Below are 13,569 nucleotides of genomic sequence, written 5' to 3' on the forward strand. Positions count from 1 at the left end.
GTTAATTGGCAAATACTGACTTGCCAATGCTCCTATAGAAAACATAATGTTCAAATTATAGAATCAACACTGGAATGATTCTACTTTTCATGTGTTTACATATATCCAGAATGAAAAATGAGTTAAAAGTAGTATGTTTATTAGGACAAATGCAAAGTTTGTAAAAATATCATAACCAGTATTATACTTACATAGAATGTCATTACATTGCATGAGATTACAGTTTCATTTGAAGTATCAATTTTGGTTTGTGTTCAAAGACCTAATTATCTTTTCCTGCTTTATTAAGCTACTATTTCTATTATCTGTAAATTATTATAAAAACTGATAAAATACATATTATTTTCAAATTATACATTGAATAGAAGGTAGTTCTCTTTAGTACTCAGGCAAACTGGGATAAAAGGCATCTCCAGAATTTTCTGCCTTGTACATTTGATATCATGAGTAATATTTTTGGTCTGATACCATTGTACAAGGAGGGGAGACAAGTGACAGATCATTACTCACAGCATAGAAAAAACCACTCTTTTTAGTAAGTAACACTATTCTCTTAATCTACTGCATTAACTTCATGGCAAGAATTAGCCTGCTTTCAAAGCTGCTGCTCAGATGTTCTGGAGGTGTTGCCCATACAATACTCCAGTCAGAACCACTACGCTCTCTTCAACTGTTTCTAGATTAAACTTTCCTGAACTGCCATAGTTGCCAGAAAACCACAGAATTTGGCTCTTCAATTTGACATTTCCTGTGTAAACCGCAAACAGTAACTGTCCTTACAATGTATAGGTAATTTTGAAATAAATTCAAACCCTGACATACAAATAGGGAAAATTAAGCAATAAAAAGCCAGGAAAAGTCTTTTCTTAAATGGATTAAATTTATATAACTAGCTTTCTTAGGTTTGTCTTCTTCCCTGCAAATGGAATTCTTCTCTTGGTAAGGGAAAAAGGAAAAGAAACCTTCAAAACCATTTTCAGAAGCTTGGCTTAGATTTTGAATATCTATAAAGACTAAAAATCGTTGACACTTAAATTATTAAACTTGAAAGATCATTAAAAGATTACTCTCAAAATCAGAGATTAAGTGTTGTTCCTTTTGTCATATTTTTCTGGTTTTCTTCATACATAAAAGTGTACATTTTTAATTTATTTATGAGCATTGTAACTGCACATATATACTGGTACACAGATTCTCAAAAAAAAAAAATTAAGCAGATTATTAACATCAGTTTTAATTAGGGATACTGTGTTTGGAGTTTCACTTCTAGAAGCACATCTCTGTAGCCACTCACCATAATTTTCTACACAAGAACTGTTCCCATAGTTCTAGAAGTATTCCTATGGGTCTTAGTCATGTACATTTAGCTACCTCAAAGCCACAAACTACTTATGTTTATGCTACCTATATTTGCTCTACACTTTATCCTCCTTCTTCCATCTGGCTTCTCATTCCTTTGTTCATCTCTCTGAATGTAATCACCACAGCACTAGCTGAAACTTCCTTTTACTGCTTAGCTTTCACCACTTTTTGTATACTTTCCAATATTCTCCTTTACTCTATGAGCAACCTGCAACTGATAATTGCCATTGTTATCATGCAGTCTTGCTGGTACGTGCGCCCTACGACAGCTTTCCATAACTCACTTTCTCTGTAAAAGCAATTTTTAAGGGAAGCACTGTATTGTTTCCTTCTCCTTGCCAGACAAGAAATAACCTGTATTCATTTTTACGTATGGCTAAAACAAGGAAGAGAATGAAGCAATATGTCAAATACTTCAAATCTGTCAGGAAGGCTTTTTGCTTTAAAGTTTCTTAGGTACTGCCTTACAAAAAAACCATGAAAACTGCTGAGCATAGTGCGACATGGATGGGGAAAACAAAGTACAATCAGGATTTGTAAAACATTTTTCACTGTTAAAAACAAATTACTCCAAATAAACAAATCACAAAATAATAAGTTTACATTTGTCACTACAACTTCCTCAGGTCATTTGCATTCCTTTTGACATCCCTGCAATGACTGCAAAATGACAGACTACGAACTATTACATAATGAAATTTATATTAAACCAGTATACTTCTCTTTTTAGAATATCAACACTATCCTAAATAACTTGATAAATTAAGGCACAAATCTGAACTGTAGCATTAAAAACACATACATATTTTAATTAACATATCCCTGCAGTCTTATAGCTGCAGTAAATATATTTCTTTCAAATATAAGATTCTTAATAGCAGCAACAATCTTGGCATCTCTATTTCCATAAAGAACTTTGTGCATATTTTGAGATACATCTTGTTCCTCCTTCTCCATTATTCTGTAATTTCATTTCTAATTATCAGAGAATCAAATTACTCACTGCCTAGCATCAGTTAAGTACATTATTATCTTATGAAAACACTAATACTTAGGCATTCAGGGGTGGTTCTCCAACACCTTTTTCAAAAACAAAGTATTGTGCTATACCTTTAAATTTAGGCTGACATACAATTGGGTAAGTGCAAGCCAAGTCAGAATGTACGAGCAAATGCTCTGCTTTGAGCATTAACATAAATTAGGTTATTAATGTAAAAGATACGAAGTACCACATACTCACTACTTACATATGCTACTGACTTTAAAATAACCATACTTGGTAAGGCTTTCAACACTGAATGGAGGTTTTTGTGACAGGTCAAATTTAAAAAATGGACATATGCAAAAATGAGAGAGAAACAGTTAAGGCCAAAGAGGAGGATGTAAGTAGAGAATTCAAACACCAGGCAAGGTCAGATAGCCCTCTTTGAAATGCTATGAATCCGTCCAGTGGGGGAAGACCAAATCAAACATAAGAAGTGTAAAGAAAAAGGCATAATAATTTCATTCTAGAACAAGAAAGCCTGTACTCAACAAGGTACCAATTCTACTTATTTGGTGCTTGCTTGCTTGGGATAATTATTGGGTTTTGTCCCAGTCTAATTCAGGTCTGAAAATACCTACAAAGATTGCATGGTTTAGCTCTGGAACCAATGTAAAGGCTCAGAAAATCACTTGGTTACACATTCACTAGACAAAAAGTTCTAATTTGTTCCTAATTAAGCATTCAATAGAAGAAGTAAGTTAAAGAAATCAATTATTTGAACTAAAGATTAGCATTCATTCCAATCCAATGTTTCATCAACTGGTGTGCAATAGCTCGACTTGGTGGTACAAAGAAAGAACGCTGGTTTCCTTTAATGAGAACTTCCACGACCTGCAATAAAAGCAGATTTTTTTACCTTTAGAAGATAGCATTATAAACTATGTAGAATCTAACATTGTTCAGATTCAGAAATGATCTTCCTATAATGATCCATCAGTCTGCCACTGCTATACCTATTAAAGAGCTACTAAGAGATTCTCCAAGGTAAATGCAGAGAAAGTCCAACATTGTGTGAATTATGACATTTTTGAGCCTAATGTGCTCCAAAGGATACCTTCTTCCTAACAGAACTGTGGAGACCGCCAGTATATTATTTAAGGTTTCTGTGAAGCTTTTTTATGGCAAGGACCACCAGATGGTGCTCTATACTGTGACAAAAATATTTTTTTTAATGTTTACATGTAGTGCCACGGAGATGTGTTTTCTTGGTCTTCTGAAGAAGTTGCAAGTAACGTGAATTCAGTTTCAGCACATTTCTGAAGCTTATTTCCAGCTGTATGCCAATCTGCATGCTACTAGTTGCATTCAGAACTGATATTCCTTTAAAATAATGCTCTCAGTGTTAACAGAAACACACTGAGATTGTAGGTGATTAACTTTGCCTTCAAGGAGACTTACAGTCAAAATGCTTTGAACAGCTAGGCAGATGTCCAGTGTTATTAAAAGCTTAGCTTCTAAGTTGCCCATAGGAAAACCTGTGGAAACTAAGTTGTGCAAGGAACCTTTCCATCTACTCATGAACTGAAGTATCTCTGTGAAAGTCTTTTCAGCTTCACTTTTATTTGACTGTATTTTAACTACTGATGGAAGTTAAGTGTAGGATTTCTTATTAATGCACAGTAAGCTGCATTTAATAACAGAGTATTAAAATAGTACTGCATGAAAAAAAAGATATTCAATCTAATTAATTCCCAGAGTCCTTACTTTAACTTCCACCCTCACAGCATATCTGGTAGCATGCCTGTTTGGAGAAACTGTAATGAATAATGCTATTAAATATTACTACTGCATGAAAAGCACAGGCTTGCTAAGGACACAGGTTACAATAACTTGACTATTTCACAGAAGGGAAAGGTGAAGAGCAAACTGGCAAAAACATCATAAAATGAGCATGCAAGTAACTCAGACATTACTGTGAATATCTATCTTTTTCTGGTTGTGTCTAACCTACACCGACAATATACTGCCTCTCAAACCTCCAACTATGATTTATCAACCTAGTCACAAAACAACTAATAATACCCCTACACAAAATAGGACACAAATGAGCCCTAATTTTAACATCCCTCATAATCTTCCTCCTACTCATTAATCTTCTAGGCCTACTACCTTACACATTTACCCCAACCACCCAATTATCTATAAACTTAGCCCTAGCTTTCCTCATATGACTAGCCACCCTCCTAACAGGACTGCAAAACCAACTCTCTGCCTCACTAGGCCACCTCCTGCCAGAAGGCATCCCTACTCCACTAATCCCAGCCCTAAGGCACCCCTACTCCACTGATCCCAGCTCTGCTGTATGATAAAATGAAGAGTATACATGCTTGTTTGGCTTGCTGAAAAAGCAAGTGTCTGTTGTATGCCAGAACCAATACAGTCACAGACCAATCAATAGAAGAAGAAAATGAAATTGAACTTTACCTGTTCTCTAGTGAACCAGCGTGCATCCTCTATTTCATTCTTGTCAACTTTAATTTCTGTGGACACTGCAACAGCTAAGCAGCCAATCATTAGGGAGGAGGGCATTGGCCACGGCTGACAACAGATGTACTGAACATAGGCAACTTTCACTCCAGCCTCCTCCTCTACTTCTCTTCGAACAGCATTTTCTATGGTTTCACCTAATCAAAAAGGGCAAAGAACAAGCAGCTCATGAAAATACTCCAAGCAATGATCACATGCTGTGCTTTGAACTGACTCAAAAATTTGAAACTGCCCAAGGCAATTATCTATAAAGATCTACTTCACGTATCAGGGCAAAGACCTCAGCACAAGACACAAAAGTCTAATAAGGTAAAACAGCCACAAAAGCAAAATGGAACTTTGAAATAAAGTGTAGTCATTTCTCCACTATAATATTTATTTTCTGAATTGGTAATTCCTTATACACACAAACCATTATCACTATATCTAAAATGTCAAAAATTAAGTAGAAAATACATAATTCCTCTAATTATTCTTGAAACATTCATTTGTAGCTAGCAGTGTTAATTTCTGGATTTTCAGTATGATTGCAACAGCATGTACTACAACTTGAAAAATCAGTATTTAGAATTACAATAGTAAGAAAACAGAGATTTAGAATACTTGCTCACATTTCTGCATTGTATTATTCCCTTTGCCTGACTCATTCTTCATTGTCTTAACACATAGAGACAACACTGTAAATTTAAACTGCAATGGAAAGCTCTGCTTCCATATCCATAAAAAACTGTAGGTGCATGTGTGCGGAATGCTGATGGTCGCCAGCCTACATAGGCGCACATGCACTGTGCTGTAACTGCTGGTTACAGGTTCATTAAAGGACAGACTCCATCCGTCAGAAATAAATATCTTGACTTTTTTCAAATGATACCTGAATAAACTTGTTCATACTGTCACTGTATGTCAACCTGCACATGTTTACTGTATATATTTATTCACTATAATTTCACTGGTGATAAAGATCTGTTCACAATACAGAATATTTTGCAAGTTGATCAGCAGGTACTTATAACTGTAACTAATTTCAACTATTGTTGCTTGACATAGCTATTGAAAAATCTCTTTATCTTTCTTTCAGAATTATGGAATTTCTATTTATCTACTTATTATCTATTTCCATAGAATCAATCAGGCCCTAAACACCTAAGTATATGCTTAACTTAATGACAGCTTTAACTCAGACTTTAACACTTACTTTTTCTATGCTAAAATCCTTCGCCTAAAGTATCACCGGCCAAGGTGACGTGTTTTAAAATAATTTTTTTTCTTTTAGGTAGTGATTTAAGACTATATGATTTGAAAACTGTTCAGTATTTTTATTTACTCAAGTTGCTCTTCGCTTTTTTTTTAATAAATCAACAGCTGCAAAGTACAGAATGGGTATATTTATTGTAACAACTCATCTATTAGGAAGCAAAAAAACTTCAATTTGAGATAACACAAATTATATTTCTCTGTAATTGTAACAGTATAATACTTTCATTGAGAAAATACACTTGATAAAGGAAAACAAAATTACTCACCAGGTTCTACAAATCCAGCAAGGCAGGTAAACATTCCTGGGGGAAATCTCCTCTGCCTACCTAAAAGGCAATGGTTGCCATCTGGATGGATGACTTGCATTATCACAACAGGATCTGCAAAGGACATGAAATCAATATATTTCAACATTTGAGAGACTTAATGCAGTAAAAACTTCTAGGCTATTCCATACCAATGCATATAAGGGCAAAAATTATATTGAAATCATAACTGCGTCTGTACCCAGAGCAAGCTGTTATTTCGATTCACTTTGGGGTTACCCTCCATGCAAGATACATCTTTATTTTGTTGCGCAACATACGTGCTTAGTAGAAGCAGCTTACTAACCAAGGCTTGAAATGCAGGATAGAAATTACCCATAACCAAAGGACACAATCTGCTAAGAGTCAGTACTAATCAGCAATACTAATATATGCATCCAGCATATACCAACAGTTTCTGCAACAAACTCATTTATTATCATCATCTTTTCACCACAGAGGTCTGAAGAATGTCTTTTTGACTAAACACCAAATAACTAGACACTTTGCTGACAATGTAAATACTGACTAAACACTGACTACTTTCCACTTTTGACTTCACTTACTCTTTGCTATCAGTTTTTCATATGATGTTGCATTTGACAAATTTTCTCACTTCTGGTCATTGTATCTTTTTCTTTCTAACTAGTAAAACTTTAAAATATTACTAATGTAATATTTTCTCCTATTGGTCTAAGCAGCCCTATCAACTTGTGATCTTTTCCCCTTTTTATTATCATCTAGTTTTAAGTAAAAAAGTAGAATGTGACCCTTTATACTGCCAATTCTCATTTATACTCTTGGAAGTTCTAACTGATATTAGTTGTTGAAATAAGGTTTGCATTATCACAGCAATTCTGTATCACAGACTAGTGAAACACAGACTAGTGAAACAAAGATAAGCCCGAACTACTTAATCCTAAACAGAGCTGAGACACACACAGCTGTGGAGAACACACACAACACTCCACAGTTGTGGAGAAACAAGTACGGAAGACCTAGAACAGAAGTAAGCAGCTGAAATAACTAGAAATAAATTGACATACATGCATAGCAATTTACAAGCAACTAATTTAAAAGCAAGCCACTTCTGAGTGAATATTCTTACCAACTCTTGGATATGATGTGTTGTGAACTCCTTGGAGACTGGGACAACCCTCTTTTAAGCAAGTTTTCTTGTAACCCCCTTCTTCAGTCTTGGTTGCACTCCCACATGTTGGACAGAATCGGTAACGCTGGTGCCATGCTAGAACAGATCTCGCCTGGGCTATTACTCCTTTAAAAGAATACATCGAGAGTGCACAAAATCAAATATTAATTCATGTTAAGGTTTTAACAGCACAAAAAAGTCAAGTACTGAGTTTTAACACAAAAAATCAAGAGTGTGGTTTGAATCATAATTATGGCTACAAGAGAAATTGAGCAAAATGAGGTATGCAGACCTTTTTCTTTGTAGGAGAGCAAATGCAATAGAACACTGTATTAAAGAGCTACAAGGCAATTTACACACACTCAGAAACAAATTCATCCAGATCAATATACCCTGTTTCTCACAGAAGTCACTTTGTGTAGGCAAACTGCCAAAATTACATGTATCAAGTCTTCTTCAGATGACCATTTTAGGGCTACTACAGGTATTGACATAATAATGCATTGTTCCATTTAAACTTAAGGCTCAAGTTGAGCTTTCCTTTTATCCTTATGTAAAAACACAACTGTTACAATAGCAGTCATTAACAACACTTATTGTTAATGTCCTCACTAACACAAATTCACTTTCGTATCCTAAATTTTCAACACTATCTTGTCAAATGAGTATCCAGCACACTATTATGAAGGACTTAGGTTCTCATTTCTTGTAAGCAATAATTTCATAATTATTAATTTTAATTACAATTTCATTACTGAAAACTCAGTAATGACAGTTTTTTTTCCTTTATGTTTAAAATGTTCACGCATTAATATTTAAATAGTACTGTTTAAAACCCATGATGATCAATAGGTTTTACAGTCTAATACTGTCATTGCAGAAATTAGTCCTTTGCAAATGCAAATGTTCTTACATACAAAATTCTTCACAAAACCACTACCAGGCTTTTAAAACCAAAATATTTCTAAAACCACTGAAAACACAATTTCTTTGCAGTGTTTTGTCTTTTCTTTGAATTATACCTCAGGGAATACCAAAGTGTATCTTTCTGATTATGCATTTTGTACTTGCTGCATTTTATGCACCTTACCAGCTTCTTTTTCAGGTAACTGCAGTAGCGCTGGCATCGGTGGGTGAAGAAAGTAACAGTCCTCATGCTTCTGTTTAAATTTTTCAGCAGAAGCAGAATCTACGCTAAGAGCAAACCAAGCAACTAACCCATCTTCATCTTCTTGCTGAACTCTTCCATTGCAAGCAGCCACCAGATTCATATCAAACTGAAGGTCCACTCCAAGAAAAATCAAGGTACATTCTTCAGTTTGGTTCATGAACTGTTCCACATCCTTGTGGCACAACCTGCAAAGCTTGACTTCTGGTTGCTGCGAGCTCTCTCTTCCCCCACCCAAAGTAACCAAGGGACTTAGATTTGAGAAGAGGATGTACACTGTAGCTGGATGGCTTTGTTTTTTACTGAGCCACTTAGAATCTGTTCTTTTATCACTCCTTCTGTCCAGAAGCGTCATGCCAAAATAATTTTCATATTCTTTCACATCATTTGACAAAAAACTAGGTTTCTGATCACCTTTCACATTAGCCAACAAATTAGCTATGTGTTTGTACCCCCAAAATTTAGCGATGTCCAGAGCTGTCTGCCTTGATTTATTAACGATGGATCTGTCACACCTGAATAAACAGAAAAGAGCTGAGGTTACCAGAATAAATATGTTTAGGAAGGGTCCTGTTGCTGTATTATTCTTACAGCATATGTATCTGACACTATTAAGGTACAAGAACTTCTAGACACTCTGTCAATGCTGGCAAAATGTTTAGCATCATGATAATAAAATATAATTTACTTCTTCTTCTTTTGCCAAGGCTGTATTTCACATTTTTGTTATCCTTTCTTGTTGATCCTTTCCAGATTATCATTCACCAAAATTCATGAAGTAGTACAAAGGCAATGAATTTATTAAAATTCCATATACTGTATCATTTAAAAAAAGGCTCAAAACCAGAGCTTCAAAAGTCAGGCTATAGGTCTGCTCCTCATAATCAGTAATCAAAATGGGAAAAAAACAAAGAAAAAAAAAGAAGCCTAACAAGCATTACTTTCTAGAAGCTACTGGAAGCAGCAACAAAACATTTACAATAAAACATTTTATTGAGGTTAATTGGCTTGTTCAGCCTGGAGAAAAGAAGACTGAGGACAGACCTCACTGGGGTGTCCAACATCCTCACAAGGGCAAGCAGAGGTGCAGATACTAATCTTTTCACTCTGATGACCAGTGACAGGACAAAAAGCTGGACTTCAAAGAATGTTTAGACAACGCTCTCAAACATGGGCACATGGCGGGATTCTTGGGATGACCTGCACAGCTGCAGGAGTTGATCCTTGTGGTCCCTTCTAGCTCAGGATACTGGATAATTTACCATGAAATTAGAATCAAGAATACAGCCTCTCCTTAGTGACACAAGCTGGATCCTGTAGGAATCTTTTAGTTACCCAGATGTCTGTAAAGTGAAACAGGTAAGGGATGTTGCCTCATCACATACATTTAAATACTAAAACCAAAAAGAAACCCAAACTTTCAATAGGTTGAGGCTGACTGGGAGATTAAAACAATACAATTTAATTACTTGCTAATCTTGAATTGGTAAGTAAAACAGAAATGTCACTGCAAACGACAAATTATGTAATAAATACTAGACTCATCAGTTTTTAAAACCAGAAGATACCAGTAATATTAATGTTGCTGATACACAGTTAACTGTACCACAGACAAGACCATTTTGAGATTTTATATTAAACTCAGTAGTTTTTGAGGGAATTTGAGTATACTGTTTAGAAAACTATTCAAAACTTAAGTTACAAGTTTTTGCTGCTAAAGCAACTCTTCGCATGACCAGGAATAGGACTCATGGGAATGAAATTAATCTCTCTCAGGAGAGGATTAGGTTGGCTATCAGGAAAATATTCTTTATCCAGAGGGTGGCTTGGCACTAGAACAGGCTTCCCAGGGCAGTGCTCACAGGACTATGGCTGACAGAGTTCAAGAAATGCTTCAACTATGCTCTCAGGCACATGGTGTGATCCTTGGAGAGAGTGCTGTGCAGGACTATGAGTTGGATTTAATCCTTGTGGGTCTCTTTCAACTTAGGACATTCTATGATGCTACAATTCTGTGACAAAAATGCAACTGACTAGATTTGTAGAATTATTATCTGTAATGTTACAAAATATTATCTTCATAGACATTCATGTTTGTATAACCAGTAACTATAACTGTCAAAATAATTATTCTAAGCATTAACTAAAAAAGACCAATGAGGGTGCAGCATCATTTCATGAACTATATTCAACTGCCTAAAGAGCAACCACGAAAAGGACATTTAAAAGTGATATTAATCTTTTTTTTTATTATTATTAAGAAAAGCTTAAGTTAAAAAAACTGTTAATCCTATTTAAGAACTGAAAAATTTCCCAGCATCACAAAAGATTCCTCAATACACAAAATCTTGCACTACGATTTCCTCTATGTACTGGAACATACTGATTATAGTGGAAACCAGTGGTTCATGTAATGTCCCACTCTGAGCCCCAGCAGAGGCTACAGGTCTTGGCTATGACTGAAAAAAAAATGAAGAGTGGGTGGGACAATTACTGGAGGATGTGGAATGCTATGCCTGAAGTTAGTCATTAACTACAGAATTAACTAAACTTTTTTTTTTTTTCTGTAAACTAGGAGTTCAGAACAGAACAGCCTGGGCTTGATTAATGTTAAACTCAGTTAAATGCATTTGATTCTAACTTAGTTTTAAAGCATTTGGAGTAATTTTGGAAAAGGTGAGTCTGTGATGTCCTAGAGAAGAGTCAGCAAACATTCTACCCTAACAAAGATTCAAGTGGATTACAAATCAAGTTTAGAGAAAAAATTTAAGTGGAACAATCAAATACACCCAATTTATCATACAGTAGTTGGAATTAGGGTGCAAACTTTGTTCTATTCTGTGAAAAGTGACAACATATCCTTGAATATCAAAGGAGTAACTTTAGAGATGCTTATAAGTTTTAGACTTTCTTAGCAAAAATAAAAAGCATGATGCAGTAGCAGAACCCAGATATAAAATGACACAGAATAAATTTTCCTGAACTTCATCCCTGAAAATTCTGCCATTATGTGTCTGGTAAATTTACTTCTGAGACAAAACTGATAGGGGCAAAAAGGGGGTGCAAAACAGAGCTCTTGAATAGGTTCTACTAAACACCTTACCCCTCTTGAAGAAGAACCTGCACAACCTCGAGGTGTCCATTTCTAGCACCGTACATGAGGGCTGTCCAGCCATTCCCTGCGGCTGCATTGACCAGTGATGGCAAGCGCCTGAGCAGCACCTTCAACCCGGCTGTGTCACCAGTAGCAGCAAAGTTATGCAGCTGAGAAACCATGTCCTGATGCAGGTTCTTTTCAAAGTCAGTCATTGTGCCTTCTGAGATTAAAAAAAAGAAAATAGAAATGCCAGAGAGTATACCTCCCACTACTAAGACGATTTAAGCAAAAGACTGAACTTTAATGCTGTACAGAAAATCAATATTATTAACAAAAATACATATACAAGAAATTCTTGTGATTGGTGTGATATTATTATTCCAAATATTCGTCCCACGCGCCTCCAAACATTGTGAAACTTTACCTTAACAATCAAAACCAGTTTTAAAGAGGCTTGAGGACCAGAAGATTTCACTGTGGAAATGAAGATTCTGAGTGTGAAAACAATACATCAAGGTTTCTAAAGCAAAAGCACACAGGCACATAGACACAGAGAGATAGACAGACAGACAAACACACACGCACACGCAGACACCGCTGCCGTGACCGCTGCGCAGCACAGCGACAGCTTCTGCTTCCTCAGGTCCCGCTCCACTCGCTTCCCCAGGGCCGCGACCCGGCCTCAACAGCGGGGCCACGTTACCGTGCGCAGCCTCCGCTGGCGGCCCGGCCCCGTGCCCTCCCACCGCGCCCGGCAGCCGTGCAGAGGAAGGCCCGCTCCAGCGCAGGCCCGAGAGAGACGGAGCAGGGCGGAGCAGGGCCGAGCGGGGCCGAGCGCGATTGCCACGCCCGGCCCTTCAGGCGGGCGCCAGGCTTGTTCCCGCAGGGAATTGCCAGTCGTTCCCCGAGCGCCGCTGCTGGACGGGTTGGGTCGATGCACAGGGTTAAAGGGCGAGCAGCCATTTTGTCCGCCGGGCAGGAGTGGTTATATGGAAATGATCAGATTGATTTTTGGCATTGCTTTACCGCGCTAGCAGAAGGCAGAGGTCGGTGGCAACAGAATGCGGAAGTAGTTGTGAAAAAGGTGCAGCTACTGACATGGGAGCGGAGAAGAGTTAGTGGAGAAATCCGAATGATGTAATAAGCCAGAGGTGTGTCCTGATTAGTCAGGAATATTCCACCAACACCAGAGTTTATGTCCAAAAAGAGGAGTCCTTCAACTTTTTTTTTTTTCGAATAAAGGGGGAGACTCCACAGGGGCACATGGCTTCGGGATGTTTTCTCTAGAATTTTCAGAGGCCGCAGCCTCATTTTATTCCAAATTCTCAGCTATAGGTCGCCCTCTTCCCCATTTCTGAGGTACTAGGAAGGCACAGCGTTCCCGAACCACCTACCAGATATCCCCCCTTGAATCTACTGTCATTTTACCCCAAAGATCATAAGTTCAGGCTTGTGCAGACCCTTGTCTGTCTCAGGAGTGTGAAAAATTGGTATTTTATGATTGCCTTTTTGCAAATATTAAAATGAATATTATATGTGTTGTGTAAGAAAGTAATGCTGTATTAATTCTCTTAAGTAGTGTGTTAAATACAGTTTGAGGTTATAAAAAATGTTAAAATAGAAACTATGTTATGTAGGATACTTTTTTTAAAAAAAGGACTCTCAGCAAGGTAGCAGCCACAGGACACCTAAATCTTT

At 36.8% G+C, this 13,569-nt stretch overlaps 1 protein-coding gene across 5 annotated transcripts; it reads right to left on the reverse strand.

The window, feature by feature from the left end:
* Window positions 1-118: 118 nt before the first annotated feature.
* Window positions 119-12,625, reverse strand: NUDT12 (nudix hydrolase 12). 5 transcript variants are annotated; one of them, XM_063181088.1, is made up of 8 exons: window positions 12,575-12,589; window positions 12,296-12,345; window positions 11,878-12,091; window positions 8,697-9,289; window positions 7,565-7,732; window positions 6,418-6,531; window positions 4,832-5,031; window positions 119-3,238 (listed from the first exon to the last, which is right to left on the reverse strand). In XM_063181088.1, the coding sequence occupies exons 3-8, from the start codon at window positions 12,081-12,083 to the stop codon at window positions 3,128-3,130; spliced, it is 1,392 nt and encodes a 463-aa protein (XP_063037158.1). In that variant the 5' UTR covers window positions 12,084-12,091; window positions 12,296-12,345; window positions 12,575-12,589; the 3' UTR covers window positions 119-3,127. The 5 variants fall into 5 exon arrangements, with proteins under 5 accessions (XP_063037158.1, XP_063037154.1, XP_063037157.1 ...); XM_063181084.1 differs by lacking the exon at window positions 12,575-12,589 and adding an exon at window positions 12,457-12,570; XM_063181087.1 differs by lacking the exon at window positions 12,575-12,589 and adding an exon at window positions 12,457-12,534 and having other exon boundaries at window positions 12,296-12,362.
* Between the last annotated feature and the right edge of the window lie 944 nt (window positions 12,626-13,569).

The sequence above is a fragment of the Melospiza melodia genome, chromosome Z, assembly GCF_035770615.1.
Source record: "Melospiza melodia melodia isolate bMelMel2 chromosome Z, bMelMel2.pri, whole genome shotgun sequence".
Taxonomy (NCBI): Eukaryota; Metazoa; Chordata; class Aves; order Passeriformes; family Passerellidae; genus Melospiza; species Melospiza melodia.